Source organism: Rana temporaria, chromosome 3 (assembly GCF_905171775.1).
Source record: "Rana temporaria chromosome 3, aRanTem1.1, whole genome shotgun sequence".
NCBI lineage: Eukaryota > Metazoa > Chordata > Amphibia > Anura > Ranidae > Rana > Rana temporaria.
Genome location: NC_053491.1, coordinates 110,979,893 through 110,999,473, shown reverse-complemented (window position 1 = coordinate 110,999,473; position 19,581 = coordinate 110,979,893). Strand labels below are relative to the sequence as shown.

General features: G+C 39.4%; 1 protein-coding gene across 5 annotated transcripts in view; it reads left to right on the top strand.

Annotated features, from left to right (window-relative positions):
- Nucleotides 1-18,788, top strand: part of FLNC (filamin C) — a 103,014-nt gene extending 84,226 nt beyond the window's left edge. For 2 of the 5 annotated variants that reach the window (XM_040343235.1, XM_040343233.1), the window contains 26 exons: nt 505-667; nt 771-931; nt 1,043-1,210; nt 1,299-1,422; nt 1,518-1,674; nt 5,627-5,816; nt 5,930-5,953; nt 6,120-6,367; nt 6,474-6,569; nt 7,229-7,328; nt 8,072-8,212; nt 9,053-9,181; nt 9,285-9,458; nt 9,695-9,856; nt 10,059-10,262; nt 10,366-10,518; nt 11,418-11,540; nt 12,647-12,886; nt 12,974-13,243; nt 13,344-13,481; nt 13,693-13,808; nt 14,070-14,202; nt 14,290-14,466; nt 14,840-15,058; nt 15,214-15,423; nt 17,407-18,788. In XM_040343235.1, coding sequence (XP_040199169.1) covers nt 505-667; nt 771-931; nt 1,043-1,210; nt 1,299-1,422; nt 1,518-1,674; nt 5,627-5,816; nt 5,930-5,953; nt 6,120-6,367; nt 6,474-6,569; nt 7,229-7,328; nt 8,072-8,212; nt 9,053-9,181; nt 9,285-9,458; nt 9,695-9,856; nt 10,059-10,262; nt 10,366-10,518; nt 11,418-11,540; nt 12,647-12,886; nt 12,974-13,243; nt 13,344-13,481; nt 13,693-13,808; nt 14,070-14,202; nt 14,290-14,466; nt 14,840-15,058; nt 15,214-15,423; nt 17,407-17,594 — 4,208 coding nt within the window. In that variant the 3' untranslated portion in view covers nt 17,595-18,788. The remainder of the gene's footprint in view (nt 1-504; nt 668-770; nt 932-1,042; nt 1,211-1,298; nt 1,423-1,517; nt 1,675-5,626; nt 5,817-5,929; nt 5,954-6,119; nt 6,368-6,473; nt 6,570-7,228; nt 7,329-8,071; nt 8,213-9,052; nt 9,182-9,284; nt 9,459-9,694; nt 9,857-10,058; nt 10,263-10,365; nt 10,519-11,417; nt 11,541-12,646; nt 12,887-12,973; nt 13,244-13,343; nt 13,482-13,692; nt 13,809-14,069; nt 14,203-14,289; nt 14,467-14,839; nt 15,059-15,213; nt 15,424-17,406) is intronic. The other 3 variants (XM_040343237.1, XM_040343234.1, XM_040343236.1) reach the window with 2 other exon arrangements.
- The last annotated feature ends 793 nt before the right edge of the window (nt 18,789-19,581 follow it).

The window sequence follows — 19,581 nt, the reverse complement described above, 5'->3', positions numbered from 1 at the left end:
TGATAACAAAGAACGGGTCAGGAGAAAGCTACGGGACTTAGCTCTTTGAAGAGAGATAACAAAATACTGCAGATATATGTGCCCAGATCAAATTTCATGAATTGGGTTTAAATCGACTTTAAGACCCGTTTCATGTGTTATGCATGCTTCAGTGAAATATAAGTTATATTCCTTAATTACATATTTCTTTTAGTTGTTTGGGTTGTTTCTATTAAACAGTAGTTAATTCTGATAGAAGACAAATTAATGTAGTTTATTAACTGTTGGTAATAAATGTATAGTAAACAAAGATCCTTTAGCATATTGAAGGTAAACTGGGATCAAGCCAAAATGTCTGTTTATGTTACTGCAAATTATTTACTACACTTTATATCTCTGGCCTCCCCTAGTAAATGCTTAAGATGTGCATGCATAGTGCTGAAATCATGAATGTGTTTTTTATTAAATTTTCATATCAGTTTTCCTGAGTGGGCATTTTCTTACAGTCTTCTTTTTTTATGACAGGGATTCATTTGGTAGAAGTTCTGTATGATGATGTTCCTGTGCCTAAAAGCCCATTCCGTGTTGGTGTCACGGAGGGTTGTGATCCAACCCGCGTGCGAGCATATGGCCCAGGGCTAGAAGGTGGACTGCTTAACAAATCCAATCGCTTCACAGTTGAGACCAGGTTAGATTATAACATTTTTACTTACACTGTGTAATGGATGTTTTCATTACATTTTCCCTTTATTTTGACTTATCAGTTAAATATACTTTTCTTGATTTTTTAGGGGTGCTGGCACTGGTGGTCTTGGCCTTGCAATTGAAGGTCCATCTGAAGCAAAAATGTCATGTAAGGATAATAAGGATGGTAGCTGTAGTGTAGAGTACATCCCTTTCACACCTGGAGAGTATGATGTCAACATTACATTTGGTGGGCGCCCAATCCCAGGTACTGTAATTTGCTTGCTTCTATTGCATATATTTGTAACTTGTCATTCGTATGAACACACAGATGGCACAATATGGACTTAAGTAATTGTTAGTCTTTTGACCCTTGCAGGAAGTCCATTCCGTGTGCCTGTGAAAGAAGTTGTGGATCCTAGCAAAGTGAAGTGTTCAGGTCCCGGTTTGGGGGCTGGTGTGAGAGCACTTGTCCCACAGACTTTCACTGTAGACTGTAGCAAGGCTGGTCTTGCACCATTGGAGGTGTTGGTACAAGGACCATCAGGTAAAGAAAAGAAAATACATGAAAAGTGCAAAAGTAATAAAATAGGTTTTTGCAGACACAAAATATTAGTTCATCTCTCTTGTTGTAGGTCTTGCAGAGCCAGTTGATGTAAGAGATAATGGTGATGGAACCCACACAGTAAAATACACCCCAGCTACAGATGGACCATACACTGTATCTGTTAGATATGCAGACCAGGAAGTACCAAGGAGGTAAGATTGGTGCAATTCCTGAGCATAGCCTGTGGTTATTAATACTGTAAATAAAATAGTGCAAGAGCTACAAATAAATCCTTTGCAATTTATAGCCCCTTTAAGATCAAAGTGCTGCCAACCCATGATGCAAGCAAAGTACGTGCTAGCGGCCCAGGTCTCAACTCAGCTGGTATACCAGCCAGCTTGCCTGTGGAATTTACCATTGATGCCCGGGATGCAGGCGAGGGGCTACTTACTGTTCAGATTCTGGTAAGCACATCTAACTTCTTTGTATACAACACTTCCTAAATGCATAACATGATTTCTTCCCCAAAAGGGATTTTCCACTTGCCAAAACTATAAAGAAATGTATGCTTGCAGATCCATACCTATTTACACTTTGCCAGGAATAGGTTAAAAGCTTTGCTTATCTAGAAACTTTATCCTTGTCCTTATGGTATATTTATAAAAACAAGTGACCCCTAGTATGCTTCTAGAGCAGCTGAAAGATTTGTACATCCCGTTAGAATGAGCTCATTCATATTTAGAGTTTGTTGAGAACTGGAAGGAAATCACCATCTAGTGGTAGAATGGAGACATTGGGTTGGGTTTACTAAAGGCAAATAGACTGTTCACTTTGTGAAGGAAGTTGCACTTAGCAAAGAGATTTTCTTTTTTTTTTTTCAATTTGTTTTTATTAAATGTTTTAAAAAAACACAGATTTATTTTACAATTCATTACCAGTAAGCATACGAAAAAATAATTCACATTTAAAATAAGTTCAACATTTCATGGACATAAATAACAAAAACAACTCATATAAAACAATAGTATGGGTCAATCCTGCGTCCTTCTGATCTTTTACTCTCACCTCCGCCTTTACCCTTTCCCCTCTGTCTTCCCCTCCCCTCCCCCCCTCTCCCCTTGTGCTAAGTGCCCAATTCCATTTCTAGTCCTTTAGGCCCCGTTCACACCTAGGCGTATATACGCCTGTAGTGTGAACGCCGCTGCCGCCCCGACACGCCAGAGGGATGCTTTAGCATTGCCCTCTATGGAGATGGTTCACATCTCCACGCCGAACGCCTGACGCCTGAAAAAAGGTCCCGGACCTTTTTTTCAGGCATCTTTCGGCGTTCGGCTAGGAGATGTGAACCATCTCCATAGAGGGGGTCACAGGCTGCATTCACAATCGCGGCGTTTTGTCGCCGCGAATCGCGGTACAAAACGCTGCTATTTGCCGCCGCAATTCGCGGGACAAAACGCCGCGATTCAGTGCGCTATAGTGTGAATGCAGCCTAAGTGCCTGTGCCCTGTCTATTAGTATGAGGGGGCAAGAGTAAAACTCTTCCCCCATTACCTATGTGCCTATGTGCTTCTCACCCTTTAAATCGTGTGACTTCTCAAAAATCCTCCCCCCCCCCCCCTCTCCCCTCCTCTCTCCGCTGAAAAACGAAAGAGAGGGAAAGGGAGAAAGAGAGAGGGGAAAAAAAGGGGGGAGGGGGAGGGAAATCCCCCCCAACACAACCTCCTGGGGGGGGGGGGGAGAGCCCCGACTCCTGCCACAAGCCAAGCAGGCCAGTGTTACCTAGATACTGTCTTCCCTGCACATATAGCGCATGTAGACCATAGACTGTGTAAACTTCGTCCAACCTCCCCATGTTCCAATATCACCACTATTCTGCTCCTTATGCTGATACGTTACCTCCTCCATAATTCTTATCCTTTCTACCTCCCTTAATCATTCTTGTATCGGGGGAGCTTGTTTGTCCTTACACCTTTTCGGGATTAATGTCTTTGCTGCGATTAATAGTATTGGAATAATTGCCGTTTTGTATTTTTTCCTGGGGATAGCCGTGGAAAACAATAAAAAAAACAAAAAAAAATGCAAATTAGCCTACTTATAATTGGATGATGGAAGTCAGAAGTTATTCACTAAGCTCTGGGGAAAATCTCTTTGCAGGAATCCCCAGCAAAGAGATTTTCCCCAGAGCTTAGTGAATAACTTCTGACTTCCATCATCCAATTATATGTAGGCTAATATGCAGGTTTTTTTTTTTAATTGTTTTCCTTGCACATGATTGGGTACTCTTTGTAAAATGAAATTTCTCCACATTACCTAAGCTCCGGGGAAAATTCCCATTCAAAGTGCAACTTCCCTTGCAAAGTGAACAATGAACACTTTGTCTTTAAAAAATCAACCCTATTGTTCACTGAGTTATGTAAAAGTATCAATTTAAACACACATACTGTAGATGTAAAATAAATCTACAATAATTGTTATTTTATTAGACAATGTAATATATTTTAGTCATATCCATCAGAGTATGTAAAATATTACTGTTTCAATGCAAAGGTCACTCTGGATGCAGCCATGCAAAATACATTTCTCCATCATTAGGCAAAGAAAAGCATTAATACTGTAATGTAATACCGCTTCAAAAAAGCAGGCATTTTGAAGGGATTTGTTGATGTCATATCTGATATACACAAGTAAATCAGAGAAATACTGATAGCTTAAATTAAATTAAATAGGAGGGATGTAATGGAGAAGTTGGAACTCAGTATAAGCATTAATCCTCAGCAAACTGTCACCATCTGGCAGGGGTAAATATTCACACAGACATTAATGAGTCACACAGCTCTGTCATATGATATTCCACTGACAGAAAGCGTACCTTTCCATCTTTAGGACATGACTGGAAAAGTTAGACAGCCATTGACTTGTCTGTTTTTTTTCTTCAGTAAGACAAAGAGCAATGAGCAATGTGCAGTAACCCAGAACAACCAAACAGCAATATGCTTTTATTTAATTAATTTCTCTAAACTGAAACCTAGTGCTTGCAATGGGTAACTGCACTCCATATGGTTCCTTTGCCATTCATGATACTTTGCTGAATAAGCCAGTAACAGTTCTAATAACTTTGGTTGGGAAAGTTAAGATTTATTCAATGTAAAAAGATAACTGATACATTAAAACGTTGGTACTATTCAATTTAGTTTTATTAGTGCTGTTGCAAACTTTATGCACTTGTTAGATTTTTACTGGGCGTTTTTTGAAGAATAAGATAAAGTGTGGAACTGCTAATCAAGACTCCATAGTGTTGATTTACCAAGGGCCAATAGACTGTGCACTTTGTAAGTGCAATTGTTCCAGAGCTTAGTAAATGCGGTAACTCTTCACTTTGCAAAGAATACCAAATCACATGCAAGGAAAATTAAAAAAAAACAGCATTTTTTACTTGAACATGATTGGATGATAGAAATCATCAGTTAATAGAAATGGCAGTCAGCAGAGCATCTGCTCATTTACTAAACTCTGGAGCAACTGTACTTGCAGAGTGCACAGTCTATTTACCTTTAGTAAATCAACCCCTATGGTTCACTTTTAAAAAAAATAATAAAATAAATATTTAATGGCTGCAATTTGCAATGGTCCTATTTTCCCTGCATCAGAAATTAGCTACCGTATTTATCGGCGTATAACGCGCGCTGGCGTATAACGCGCACCACAATTTTAAGAGGGAATTTTCTGGAAAAAAATGTTTTTTAAATAAACAGCTTTGAAGCAATCTAAGGGTCTCACACACATACCTCGGAGGGGAAGGAGGGGGACGAGCGCCCGCCGAAATCACGCCGTCATCGCCTGTCTACTCACACACATACCTCGGAGGGAAAGGAGGGGGACGAGCGCCCGCCAGAATCCCGCCGTCATCGCCTTTCTCCTCGGCTCTCACACACATACCTCATTTACCTCAGAGGGGAAAGAAGGGGGACGAGTGCCCGCCGGAAAAATCACCGAGCCATCATCTCCTCTCCACTCGGCTCTCACTCAGCTGGCTGTCACGTCACACATGCACAGTCCCGCCTCCGCCATCGGCATTGGACCATCTCCTGTGATAGACAGAACACTGGTCCAATGCTGGTGGCGGAGGCGGGACTTTGCATGTGTGACGTGACAGCCGAGTGAGAGCCGAGAGGAGATGACGGCTCAGTGATTTCCGGCGGGCGCTTGTCCCCCTCCTTCCCCTCCAAGGTATGCTATCGGCATATAATGCGCACCCACGATTTTTCTCTGATTTTATGGGGAAAAAAGTGCTCGGTATACGGCGATAAATACGGTATATAAAGACCAGTAAGTGTATATACTGTAAATCAAATTTTATTCAGAAAATATGTCCAGCTTTGACCATAGTAACATCATGACCCATACTATTTATTTTAGGATCCAGAAGGAAAGCCAAAGAAAGCCAATATTCGTGGAAATGGTGATGGTACCTACACAGTATCCTATGTACCAGACATGGCAGGAAGATACACTATTACAATTAAGTATGGCGGAGATGAAATTCCCTACTCTCCTTTCCGTATTCTTGCAGTACCCACTGGAGATGCCAGCAAGTGTTTAGTGACAGGTAAGTGGTGGTACAGCTTTTGTTTTTTGTTTTTACAGTTCTGAGAACTCAGTATTTATTTTTTACATTTGCAATGTCTAATGTAATTGTTGCATTCTCTCTTTTTTTTACAGTGTCTATTGGAGGACATGGATCAGGTGAGCCATGAGTGTTTATTAACTCTGAGAATAACTATAACCTAAGTAATAGCCATATTTAATTTATGTGTTTTCTTAAAAGCAGTCTGAAGGTTTGATCATTTTGCATATGAACAGTTTAGTAGTTACCTGACTTGCAAATAATACCCCTCCTCCTGGTCATTAGGAGCCTGTCTTGGACCCACCATTCAGATCGGGGAAGAAACTGTGATTACAGTAGATGCTAAAGCTGCAGGAAAGGGAAAAGTGACCTGCAAGGTGTCCACACCTGATGGGGCAGAGCTTGATGTGGATGTAGTGGAAAACCAAGATGGCACTTTTGATATCTACTACACAGCGCCTGAACCTGGGAAATATGTCATCACCATCCGCTTTGGTGGGGAACAGATTCCCAACAGTCCCTTCCATGTGGTGGTAAGTTTCCAATATAAAGCAGAAACATTCTGTGATACAGCGCTCCCCATGTAATAATCAGGCATTTACCTTTCATGTATTTAATGTCTTTCCTCCCTTCTGCCAGGCCTGTGATACCATTCCAATCATAGAGGAACCATGTGACACTGTGCAGCTACAACAGCCCTATGCTGCACACCTTCCTGGCTATCCAACTCACTGGGTATAAAACAGAGATATCCCTCCAATTATACTGCCCTGTCACTCTAGAACTCTAAAATCTTCACTTTATTTCATTTCTTCTATGCAGCTCATCTCACTGCTTATTCCTCTGCCCTATTAAAACCCAGAATTCATATATTTCATACATTTAGCCTCTGTATAGAATAAACATATAAGAAATGATAAAAGAAACCTAGTTCTCGTAAAAGTTTACCTTTTTTCACAACAATGCAAAATTAGCCAAAAATTCAAAGCACAGTTGGCTGAACCATCTGCAGTTTTATTTGCCTAATCCTGTTTGGTACAGGGAGCTTATTATATCACCAACCTGTTTAGCACTGGATGTCCCATACCAATGATCTAGGGGGATTAGGACACAGGAAGGGATGTAAGTCCCTGATGGAATATGAAGTTTACTCCTTACTTTTCATTGCTCTTTTACTAATCTTTTTATGTTCATTATCAGAATGCTGCTGACTTTTATGATTCAGTCTTTTTTCCCAGCATTTGTTTTCCTCTGTCGAGATTTAACTAATTGCTATGAAATGAGTTATCTTTGTTATCCTTTTGCATTCACTCACGCCTTTATACGTTGGCATTGCTTCACTTTTGTGTTTTTATTGTTTTGGCTAAATTCTAGTATTTTTCTGATCTCTGTAGGCTACCGAAGAGCCGGTTGTTCCAGTAGATAATTTGGACACCATGCTTAGGCCATTCAACCTGGTCATTCCTTTCACTGTGCAGAAAGGAGAAATTACAGGTACAGTCCTATCACTACAGCACATACTGGACCGTTTTACACCAAGCGTTTTCTCAACTGTTAGTAAATTTATACTACTACTTACTTTTAGCAATGGGTTCTTCACAACTAAGCTTTGGTGCCATGGTGCATGCAATAGTGTGCTTTCAAACCCATATACTGTATACAGCATTATACTCTCACATGTGGTGTAGTTTCACCACACTAAAACTGCACATTGAAAATTGCATATCTTTTAAGACCTGGAGAATTAATCACAAAACAAGTCCACACTCAAATGGCTCTGAAAAGTTACGCATGAAACAACATTTACATTTTTTTTACAAAAAAACAGTTTGTAGATGATGAAATTATGGTTGAACTTGTGAATTTTAATGCAGCCAAACTGCCTACTGTATTATGTTTAAATTAGTACAAAAGTCAATTTTTTTCATACAACTTATGACAGAAGGTACCTACATACTCTGGTCTCTTTTCTACACATCACATATCAGTTGTTCTTATGCCCCGAACACATGGTTGGACTTTTGACCAGCCAAAATCACATCGGAATTCCAACGGAATTTCATCGGAGTAAAAGAGAACATGTTCTCTATCTAAACTCTGACAGAATTCCTCGGAATTTCCAATGAAAAAAGTCAGATGGGGCATACACACGTAATTTTGATCGTGTGTACAGGGCATTAGGTGTTATTTGTTCTACTAATACTAATTGCTTGTCTTCCTTTGCTTTCTGAATATAGGGGAAGTCCGTATGCCTTCTGGCAAGACTGCTCGGCCCAATATTACTGATAACAAGGATGGAACTGTTACTGTTAAGTTTGCTCCAGTGGAAAAGGGATTACATGAGATGGACATAAAGTATGATGGAAATCACATTCCAGGTAACCTATGTTATGTATAGGCAGTAAAATATCTGTGTGACCCTGAGTTACAGATGAAAGGAAATGTTTTATCGTTTTTAAGTTGAGATGTTTTAGATTGCAAGTTCTTCATAATAGGGTTCTCATTTTTAGTCATGTATTTGTATATTTTGTAATGTTAATGATATAGCTTCTGTATGTTCTCACTCTCTTGATACTGCAGAAAAAGTTAAAACTATGTGAATTCACTAATAATTGTAACATTGCTTATTAAATATTTCAGTAGGACCCTTAAATAATGCACATCTACATATAGGAAATATTACTGGGCTAATTTAATAAAGGAGTAGATGATATTTACATACATTGTATATGTCGTGTGAAATTTTTATTTAACTATCCAATGAAATGAGAAGTATATTCCTATTCACTTTAATTATCCATTTTTTTGCTGATGAAATAAGTAAACAAAAATTAGCTTTATACGTGATTGGATAAATAAAGTGAATATGCACACAATTTGATGTTTGAAGATTCTCAACTCATTAGCAAATCAGCGTTTAAGTCTAATAAACGTAAAATCCAATGTTGATGATACTAATGCCATATTTGGAACATTGTGGTTGATATACTAATACTGCAGAGTGAAAAATATGGTGTAGCTGTGCATGGTAGCCAATCAGCTTCTAACTTCAGAGTGTTCAATTAAGCTTTGACAACAAAAAAAATTGAAAGCTGATTGGTTTCTATGCCCCAGATTTCACATGCCCCAGATTTCTCCAGTTTTAGTAAATCAACTCCTTTTTGTCAAACTGGGTATGATAGTGATGTTATAAACAAAAACTGTCATTCTACTTTCAGGCAGCCCACTGCAGTTTTATGTAGATGCCATTAACAGCAGACATGTGAGTGCCTATGGACCAGGGCTTAGTCATGGAATGGTAAACAAGCCAGCCACTTTCACGATCATCACCAAGGATGCTGGAGAAGGTATATTTGTATATTAGTGTCTGCTATTTTTTTCTTGAATTTAGTGAACTCTTGTTAATAGGATTTGAAGTATAAAAAAATAATTTAAAATCTTTTAACACAGGTGGCTTATCACTGGCTGTGGAGGGTCCCTCAAAGGCTGAAATCACCTGCAAAGACAATAAGGATGGTACCTGCACTGTGTCTTACTTGCCCACAGCTCCTGGAGACTACAACATAATTGTACGCTTTGATGACAAGCATATTGCAGGCAGTCCTTTCACAGCTAAGATAACCGGTGAGTTTAATAATGAGATTGGTGATTTTTTTTAAAAAGATTGTAGGCATTAGAGAAAAGCGTATTCAAAACTATTTGTAACATGGCAAAAATAAAAGTCAAATCCTTATCATTTTTTGTTTTAACGTTTTTAGTTTTTAACAACATAAAATGTAGTATATCAGTAGACACAGATTGGTTAGTGGGGAGTTCCTAGATATTTCAGGAAACATTTTGACCCTTTTCCTTCTTACCAGGTGATGATTCCATGAGGACTTCTCAACTCAATGTGGGGACTTCAACAGATGTGTCCCTCAAAATCACAGAGTCAGATCTGAGCCAGCTGACTGCCAGTATCAGGGCTCCATCTGGAATGGAAGAGCCCTGTTTACTTAAGAGGCTGCCAAACAGGCACATTGGTAAGTGACCATGAAGGGAAATTGAGACGCAAATTTCAGTTCTGTTATTAAGGAATTGCATTTGTTCCACTGAACTCACACATTGGCCTTGCCTTGTTCTTTGAAACCACAAAGAAATATTTTAAGTAACTTAAAAACATCATCATAGTGCGTTTTATGTATCAGGTAATCCCCTTTAACTACTGTTTCTCTCATTCTACAGGAATCTCTTTCACTCCAAAAGAAGTGGGAGAACATGTGGTGAGTGTGAAGAAAAATGGAAAACACGTCACTAACAGCCCATTCAAGATAATGGTTGGACAATCTGAGATTGGAGATGCAAGTAGAGTGAAAGTGTCAGGAAAAGGATTGCTGGAGGGTATCACTTTTGAGGTGTCCGAGTTCATAGTGGACACCAGGAATGCAGGTACACATATATTTGTATAAATACTTTTTTTTTTTTTTTTTTTTACTACCTCATTTCTATTATTCATCTGCTTCTGTTGACTCTGTGTGACTCTTATTCCTAGGATATGGAGGATTAGGGTTATCCATTGAAGGTCCAAGCAAAGTTGATATAAACTGTGAGGACGTGGAAGATGGAACATGTAAAGTGTCTTATTGTCCAACTGAGCCTGGCACATATATTATAAATATCAAGTTTGCAGAGAAGCATGTACCAGGTGAGTACGCAGTGGTACATACCTTTGTCATATCATTTTATTTGTCCCAGTAACTTTTTAAACTGAAGCCAAATCCCTCCTTGCCCTAAATGTGAACATGCACCACACGACATAATTTCATTAATAATGCTTCACATGTTATGTAAAATCAGGATATAAATCCTGTATACATTTACTATAATAAAGCTTTCATTATTAAAAATAAAGGGGGGGGGGGAAACAGCTTTTTAAAAGGGGCCAAGCTGCCATAAGTCCTACAGTAGTTTAATGTTTCTGTTAAATTTCAGAACATAATGAAATACAACTCCCACATACCTGGACTATGCAAACACAAAAATATATTTCTTTCTTCTCAAAAATAGAAGGGTCAGTAAACTAAAGCTTTTAATATTTTACTATTATGTATCCTATTATCAAAAATAACTTTTCAGTTAATTCATGGTTTTATCACACTAATCAGATGAATTACTGCAGGCATGGTATATTATCTTTTTTTTGTAGTAATCTTAACAGTCAATTGACAAAGATTTTTGCACAAGTTTTGACACCCTTAAAATACTTATTTTTGGCTGATATTAATTTAGAGGTTCATGAGTTGCAGAGAGCATAAAAAGTAGCAATTTCATTCAAGAAATAAAGACTTGTAGTGGTAAAATAACTATGCCAATTGTTATAACAGCAAATACACCACACCTAGTCTATATTTTAGTAGATTTATAATTTTGATAAGAAAATTAGCATATCATAAAATAAGTAAGGTAAGTAAAATAATCCAAACAGTAAACTGTCCCTACTGTGTATAATAAAAAAAATGATAAGGGGCATCTAGTCCTAAAGTCTTTTTTTTTATATATATAAAAAATATATGCACTTACACTGGATTTTTGTATGATTTACAGGAAGCCCATTTATGGTAAAGGTTACAGGGGAAGGACGTATAAAAGAAAGCATTACAAGAAGACGCCAGGCCCCATCCATTGCAAGCATTGGCAGCACATGTGACCTCAATTTGAAGATTCCAGGTATATAGACATGGAACCCATGAAACCAGTTACCAGTAGGGCAGATCTCATTTGCTGCATGCCTCTAAACTCTTTGACTATACGAAAAAAGTACATATGTGATGTAGCACACAAACAGTTAACCTCCCTGGCGGTATGATTCTTTCTGAAAAAACATGCTGAAAGCGGTACAATTATTTGCAAGGAAATTTGGTGTTTTATACTGTAGGCCTGTGATTTTTAGGAATAACTCACTTAAATCTGACCAAACAAGAATCTAATAGGCATCCCGGGTATGACATTTTTTTAAAAACAAAATTTTAAATTATAATATAATAAATAATTATAAATAATTATAGCAAGTAATAATATAATTAAAATAAAAATTATTCAATAATGTAATCAACTCAAAATCACAGAAATTTGCTCAGTTGCAGAATTGTTGCTGTCATTATTTTTATTTTTTTATGACGAATTTCCCCGCAAATCGCTATCGAACAATTCTGCAAGTGATTATAATTTATTATCGCTGTTTTCTAGCTGATCTAAAACCATTTTTGACATAAAAAGACACTTTTGGTTGCTATGGACAATCTACAGTTTTCAGGCAGAAAGAAAGGTTTTTATTATATAAAATGACATGCATGACACTGGGAAGACCACTAGGGACAAGGGGGGTGTGTATTTTTTACATACAGTACTGTAATCTATAAGATTACAGTATACTGTATGTATAGTGTTTGTTTACTTTTTTGAATTTGGCGCCGATCTCCGCTCCCGTGCGTCGTAACGTCGCAGGGAACGGAGATCGGCGGCACAGGAGGACGCTGTGTGAATCGAGCGAGGTCCCGCTCGCTCACACAGCGTGGTGACATCGCTGGATCCAGGAGAAGGTAAGCCAGCGCGCGCTGCAGGCTCTGCATATCTAACCCGAGCGTGACTCGGGGTACCGATTTTGGTAGAAAAAATCAACCCCGAGTCACGCTCGGGGATACCGCCAGGAGGGTTAAAAAAGATCATGCTAATTCAAATTGCAATTTATACTTAAAAGCAAATGAAAAAAGTGTGTTCATATATATTAATCTGCAGTAAATGGATTATTTGTTAACTGATAACTATTTCTAAAGGCAACTGGTTCCAGATGGTCTCAGCCCAAGAACGCCTTACTCGAACATTCACCCGCAGCAGTCACACATACACACGCACTGAACGTACAGAGATCAGTAAGACCCGTGGAGGCGAAACAAAGAGAGAAGTACGTGTGGAGGAGTCTACACAGGTTGGCGGTGATCCTTTCCACAATGTCTTTGGTGACTTCCTGGGTCGGGAAAGTCTGGGCTCTTTTGGAAGCATTACACGACAAGAAGGTGAAAGCAGCATTCTCTAGTACAACACTCTTCTTTTAACTATTATTAAAGAAGGACTTCTTAATCAAATTGTATATTCTCTTCCAGGTGAACCAGGAGCCCAAGAAATGACAGCACAAGTGACTAGTCCTTCTGGAAAGACAACAGATGCAGAGATTATTGATGGTGAAGATACCACATACAGTGTGCGTTTTGTCCCACAGGAGATGGGAGCTCACACTGTTAGCGTCAAGTATAGAGGCCAGCATGTCCCAGGCAGTCCTTTCCAGTTTACAGTTGGACCCATGGGTGAAGGTGGTGCCCACAAGGTCAGGGCTGGAGGCATTGGTTTGGAAAGGGGAGTCGCAGGTGTTCCAGGTAAGAAGTAATGATATTAAACCCAGGCATAAACAAAAATAAACTAAGCTCTCAAATATTTTGCATGTTTCTGGTGATTTAACACTTTTAATCCCCACAGCTGAATTCAGCATATGGACTCGAGAAGCTGGTGCTGGTGGTTTGTCAATTGCAGTAGAAGGTCCAAGTAAAGCAGAAATCTCTTTTGAAGATCGCAAAGATGGATCTTGTGGCGTGTCCTACATTGTTCAGGAAGCTGGTGAGTGCATTCATTTTAGTACTAAATTCAGTAAATTTAAGGTTCTGGGATTGTATAAGCATTTACTAACTACATTGTGGGAGAAATGTCCCTTTAAACCTGGCAAAATGTGTAATTACTTCCTTGCAATGGTTGTATTTAGCACTGAAAATTCCATACGCAATAAAGGTACATGCAATAATTGACTATTATTCCTTACATTGTTGCCCAGGTGACTATGAGGTGTGCATTAAATTTAATGATGAACACATCCCTGACAGCCCCTTTGTGGTACCAGTGGCCTCACGTTCTGATGATGCTCGCAGATTGACTGTCACCAGTCTACAGGTAAAAAGCTTAAACCACACTTTGTTTGTGGATGTTAATTTACACAGTTAATTCGTTGTGCAATATTTATTTTTAAAATAATAATTTTAGTTCAAATTTTTTTTACTTGCCTTTGATAACATAGTATCTTTGATAGAAAAGCTGTCCTGTAACGTTCTATTAAAAAGCTAGAATTACTTTAAAAATTCACTGTATATATTGAAATATTTGAACTGTGCTGCACATATTCCTCTAAATTAAATAAACTGTGTTATCCTACAGGAGACAGGACTGAAGGTAAACCAACCAGCTTCATTTGCAGTGCAGTTAAATGGAGCTCGTGGAGTGATTGAAGGCAAAGTGCACACACCATCTGGGGTGGTGGAAGAGTGCTATGTGTCCGAAGTGGATAGTGGTGAGTAAAGAAACTCAAAAATACAAAAGGAACTGTTTAAAATATTTTTAATTGTATGACCACAATGTGTCTTCTGTTCTGCCTTAGATAAATACTCAATCCGTTTCATTCCTCATGAAAATGGGGTGCACTCCATTGATGTAAAATTTAATGGTCGCCATATACCTGGCAGTCCTTTTAAGATCCGTGTAGGAGAACAGAGTCAGGCTGGTGATCCAGGTCTAGTTACAGCATATGGACCAGGCCTTGAAGGTGGAGTCACAGGTGAGAGCCACAAGTCCATCTATAAAACTAACTCATGTTAAACTCTTTTGTGTGTGTAAAAACCATGGCTTATTCTTCCAAATCACAAAGTCATTCAATGTTCTACTAAAGAGGAAATGATGCTAAAGATGTAACCTGCATTTTTGTAGCTGCGCTCTAACAAGCAAGCCTCTTAATTTCTGTGCCAACTCTGCCTTATAACTTTCATGTGTAGATTAGTAGCTAACAAAAAGCCCTCTTATAACTCTCCTCTTTAACAACCTTGAAAGCTTTAATGACAACTATAACATAAGTGGTGAATGAGACACCATAAAATGTTCTTTGCTGCCAATGCAGACAGGAGCCCTAACCATGTCTTCCCTACCTTACACAGGGAGACCCTCTGAATTTGTAGTCAGCACCCTGAACGCTGGGGCTGGCTCTTTGTCAATGACAATTGATGGGCCTTCCAAGGTGAAGTTGGATTGCCAAGATTCTCCTGAGGGCTATAAAGTCTCATATACTCCCATGGCACCTGGAAACTACCTAATCTCCATCAAGTATGGAGGACCCCAACATATAGTGGGAAGTCCTTTCAAGGCCAGGGTGACTGGTGAGTTAGAGAACACCAAAGTACAATGTTATGAAATACAATTCAAATAAAATTGGTTCTTGCAAGTTTAGATGGAAAGTTTCTTTAAATTAAGACATGTAGCCTTTTCTAAGTCTCTCAGTGTTTAATCTAACATTTCATCTTTCCTTCAACAGGTACTCGGCTATCAGGTGGTCACAGTCTTCATGAAACATCTACAGTGCAGGTGGAAACAGTCACCAAATCCTCAGCTTCTGTAGGAAGTTATGGAATGGCAGTGCCTAAATTTGCATCTGATGCCTCCAAAGTTGTGTCCAGGGGCCCTGGACTTTCAAAGGCATTTGTAGGTCAGAAGAACACTTTTACTGTAGACTGCAGTACAGCAGGTAAGGGAGAAACACAATTCAATGGTGGATAAAATTTTCTTTATAATCATATTACTTGAGTGTATATGTATGTTTCTTCTTTTGCAATGCATAGAGTTACTTTTATCAAACCAGTAAACACTGAAATGAACATGTTCATCTAAAAGTGAATGTTATTTTAAAATATACACTTTTTACTATTTTGGGATATAAAGTATTAAACATTTTTATTTCTTAATAGCTCATTTATTTTGGTCTGCAGTTTCTCCACATTATGTTCACAGTTTCTAAAGAATCTATAACTGTCAATGTTATAAATTATCTGTAATTTAGCTGTGTGTCAAAATAATGGATCCTATTCCAAAACAGGGAAGGTTGGGCATAGTACAGATAATGATGAAGAAGAGTAATAGGTTTTATGACAGTGGACTGTATGTTCAGAAGTGTGCAGAGGGTATGACTACAGGCTAAATATACAGGAGAGGTGTACAGAGGTGATAATGGCAGGCTGTATGTACAGGAGAGGCAACTGGAGGATATGACAGTGGGTAATATATGTATAAGAGGTGGTATGGAGGGTATGACAGGGGGTTACATATATAGGAGAGAAGTGTTTAGGATAAGACATTGGGTAGAGTGTGCAGAATAGGAGTATGAAGGGTATGACAGTGGACAATATATACATAAGATGTGGTACAGAGGGTATGATAGAGGGCTATATATATATATATATATATATATATATATATATATGTACTGTATATAGGAGAGAAGTGTTGAGAATATGACATTGGGAAGTATGTGCAGAAGAGGAATATGGAGGGTATGTCAGTGGACAATATATCAGTGGCGGTGCGTCCATAGTGGGTGCAGGAGCGCCGCCCCCTCTCTCCTGCACCATCACTCAACAATACATAGATTCATGCATTGCATGAATCTATGTATTGTCGCCGCTGCCGCCCACTATTCAGGTAGCCGGCCCCCTGTTGAGCGCCGGCCATCTGAATAACAGCGATGGGTATGCTTTGGAAGTGTCTATCAGAGCCAGCGGCTTCCCGATTACAGTCTGTGGGCTCTAATCGGCTTCCAAATGGTTAACCAGAGGGCGCACAGAGTGACACGCGTCTCAGCCAATCAGGTTCACCGGGTCTGGTTCCCGGTCACCTGATTGGCTGAAGCGACATTGAGGGCAGGAGAAGACAACGAGGGAACGTGGAAGAGGGTGGCTGACCCGAGAAAGGTAAGTGCCACGCGGGGTGCAAACTGGCTGCATTTGAGGGGGCAATCTGGTGGCATTTATGGGGGCAATCTGGCGGTATTTAAGGGGGCAAACTGGTGGCATTTTATGGGGCAAACTGTCGGCAATTGATGGGCACAGTGGCGACAATTGATGGCACTGTGGCTGCGTTTGATGGGCACAGTGGTGACAATTGATGACACAGTGGCTGCGTTTGATGGCACAGTGGCGACAATTGATGGGCACAGTGGCTGCGTTTGATGGCACAGTGGCGACAATAGATCGCACAGTGGCTGCGTTTGATGGCACAGTGGCTGCGTTTGATGGCACAGTGGTGACAATTGATGGCACAGTGGCTGCATTGATGGCATAGTGGCGACAATTGATGGCACAGTGGTGACAATTGACGGGCACAGTGGCTGCATTTGATGGCACAGTGGCGACAATTGATGGGCACAGTGAGGCTGCAATTCTTTGTCATTTGTTTGCGCCCCCCCAAAAAAAATTGAGCACCAGTCGCCACTGCAATATATGCATAAGAGGTGGTACAGAGGGTATGACAGGGGGCTATATATATAGGAGCAAAGTGTTGAGGATATGACATTGGGCAGTATATGTAGAAGCCTAGTGTGGAGGGTATAACAGTGGACAGAATGTGCAGGAGAGGTGTGTCGGAGAGTATGATAGCAATTTGCTTTTTGATTGTATTGGGGCACTCTCACACAGTGGAATGTTTTCCTAAAATGTTTATTATTGATATCACACAGGTACCAACATGCTGATGGTTGGTGTCCATGGGCCAAAGACACCATGTGAGGAAGTTTATGTGAAGCACATGGGAAATCGATTGTACAATGTGACCTATACAGTAAAGGACAAAGGAGACTACATCCTCATTGTCAAGTGGGGAGACCAGAATGTTCCAGGAAGTCCTTTCCAAGTTTCAGTCCCTTGAGAGACTGCACTACAACCCGTTGCCCTAAAGGCCTCTCAGGAGGTCTAATTTGCCAATGAAGGACAGACTTTCCCCTTTTTATGCAAATGCACTGATTAAAAAACTAAAAAAAAACTGTTATAGCATAAATTCACTAAGTGCCTTTGTCTGTCCAAATTAAGGACTTTCCCATAAAATGATGACACAAAAAACGCTGGGTGTAGGGAGAAGGGATGCGAGTGTGCACATCAGCCACCATGTCCTTTCTGCCTTTTACATAATGTTCCTTTATATTATGGTTGGTGTTTTATTTTCTAAAGTTGCTACCTGTTGTGTTTTATATGCGCTTTAATTGTTTTGTATTTTTATTTCAGGGGAGGGGGATTTTAGGGGTGAGAGGAATCAGAGGTCATGGGGTCGGTGTACAGAAGCTATAGGATCAGTGTACGGTGACTACTGCTGTATGTATTGGTATTTTCTGCAGTACATTTATTAGTATCTCTGTTATACTATCATTACATTTATGGGTCAGCTAGTTTTGCTAATCATGCAATAATTTTTAATCATAATTTCCAATCTACCTTAGTTTACATCCCAACATATCCCCAACTTAAAGGGAATATGATTACTTTAGGAGTGGGCTTATAACATACCAACATTAGATATTCAAATGAGGGGAGATATAACACATTTTCCCCTGCAGAATCACACATGCGCTAATACAAGCTTCTCTTGAACACCGTTTTTACCAAAGAAATCGGAAAACCCACAAATGTTTATTTATTATGTCCACATTTGTTGTGGGTAAGTACCCTTGATATACTCAAGACCAAGATGCCCCTTGTAGATTTAAATTAAAACGTCTGATATCACTGAATTGTCAGTCCCCTGAAGTCAATGTGGAATCTTTAAAACTATTTCCGTTTACGGTAAGTTGAAAGTTATGAAGTTATGAAACTCTTTAGTTGAAGGTTATGAAACTCATTTTCTTCTGCACATTTCGACTCTTTGACCTCTGACCTGTCCAGTCTCTAAAGAATATGACTGGTTGTCATAGCACTGTTATAAGGGCGGAGCCAATATCACATGGTGCTTTGCCATGTGACTGCATTTTATAGATATTTTATATGCATCAAATTTACTATTAAAAAGTTTGTTTGTTACAAATGTTTCAACTGGTGCGTATAAAGAAAATAAAGATGTATTGCTAAAGTGGTTATGTGTACAGTGACTTATTCCCTTAGTGAAGAGTTATGTTTTTTTATTTTGGGTTTTATTAGAACTAATCTGTTACAAAAAAGACAATAATAAATTGTTGAAGAGCCAATAGAAACCATGCAGAAAATGTTAAGTAATCAGCAGTGAAAAGTCTGACTATTATTATACAGGATTTACAGTGGGTATAGAAACGAATCACCCCCTTTAAATAATCACATTTTGTTGCTTTACAGCCTGAAATGAAGACAGTCACATTTTTTGTTTATCCAGCTATATCCAGCAATGTATAATATGTAGCGTTACCCCCCTATAGGGCCGCTGGATACATTTTCGGGTCCTGCCGTTACCCTACTTTTCACCGTCCCAGTACTAAGAGTCTATGTTAGGAAAATGTCAGATATGGCTCAGTCACTTCAATCTTTTCCAATGCTTTATTAAACAACTGGCAGTAAAAAGGATAGAGGGTAAAGCACACAAGGGCCAGAATCTCGTCAGGAAAAAACCCTTGTTTTTCCTGACGAGATTCTTAACAAGAATTTCTTGCCGCTCAAGTGTACAGACTCTGCTTTCAAAAGAACCGCGGTTCTCTTGAAAGGCAAGAACGCGGTGACATCATCGCGTACGATGAGCATGCGCTCGTCACATTCGATGCCGTCGCCGCCATCTTGCTGAACCCTACCGATGCCTAGGAAGCTACCACGCATCCGTCAAAGTCATTTCGAACATGCGCGGGTTTCCACGGCGACCAGGTAAGTATACACACTCTCGGGTTTCTCGGCAAGAAAACTGA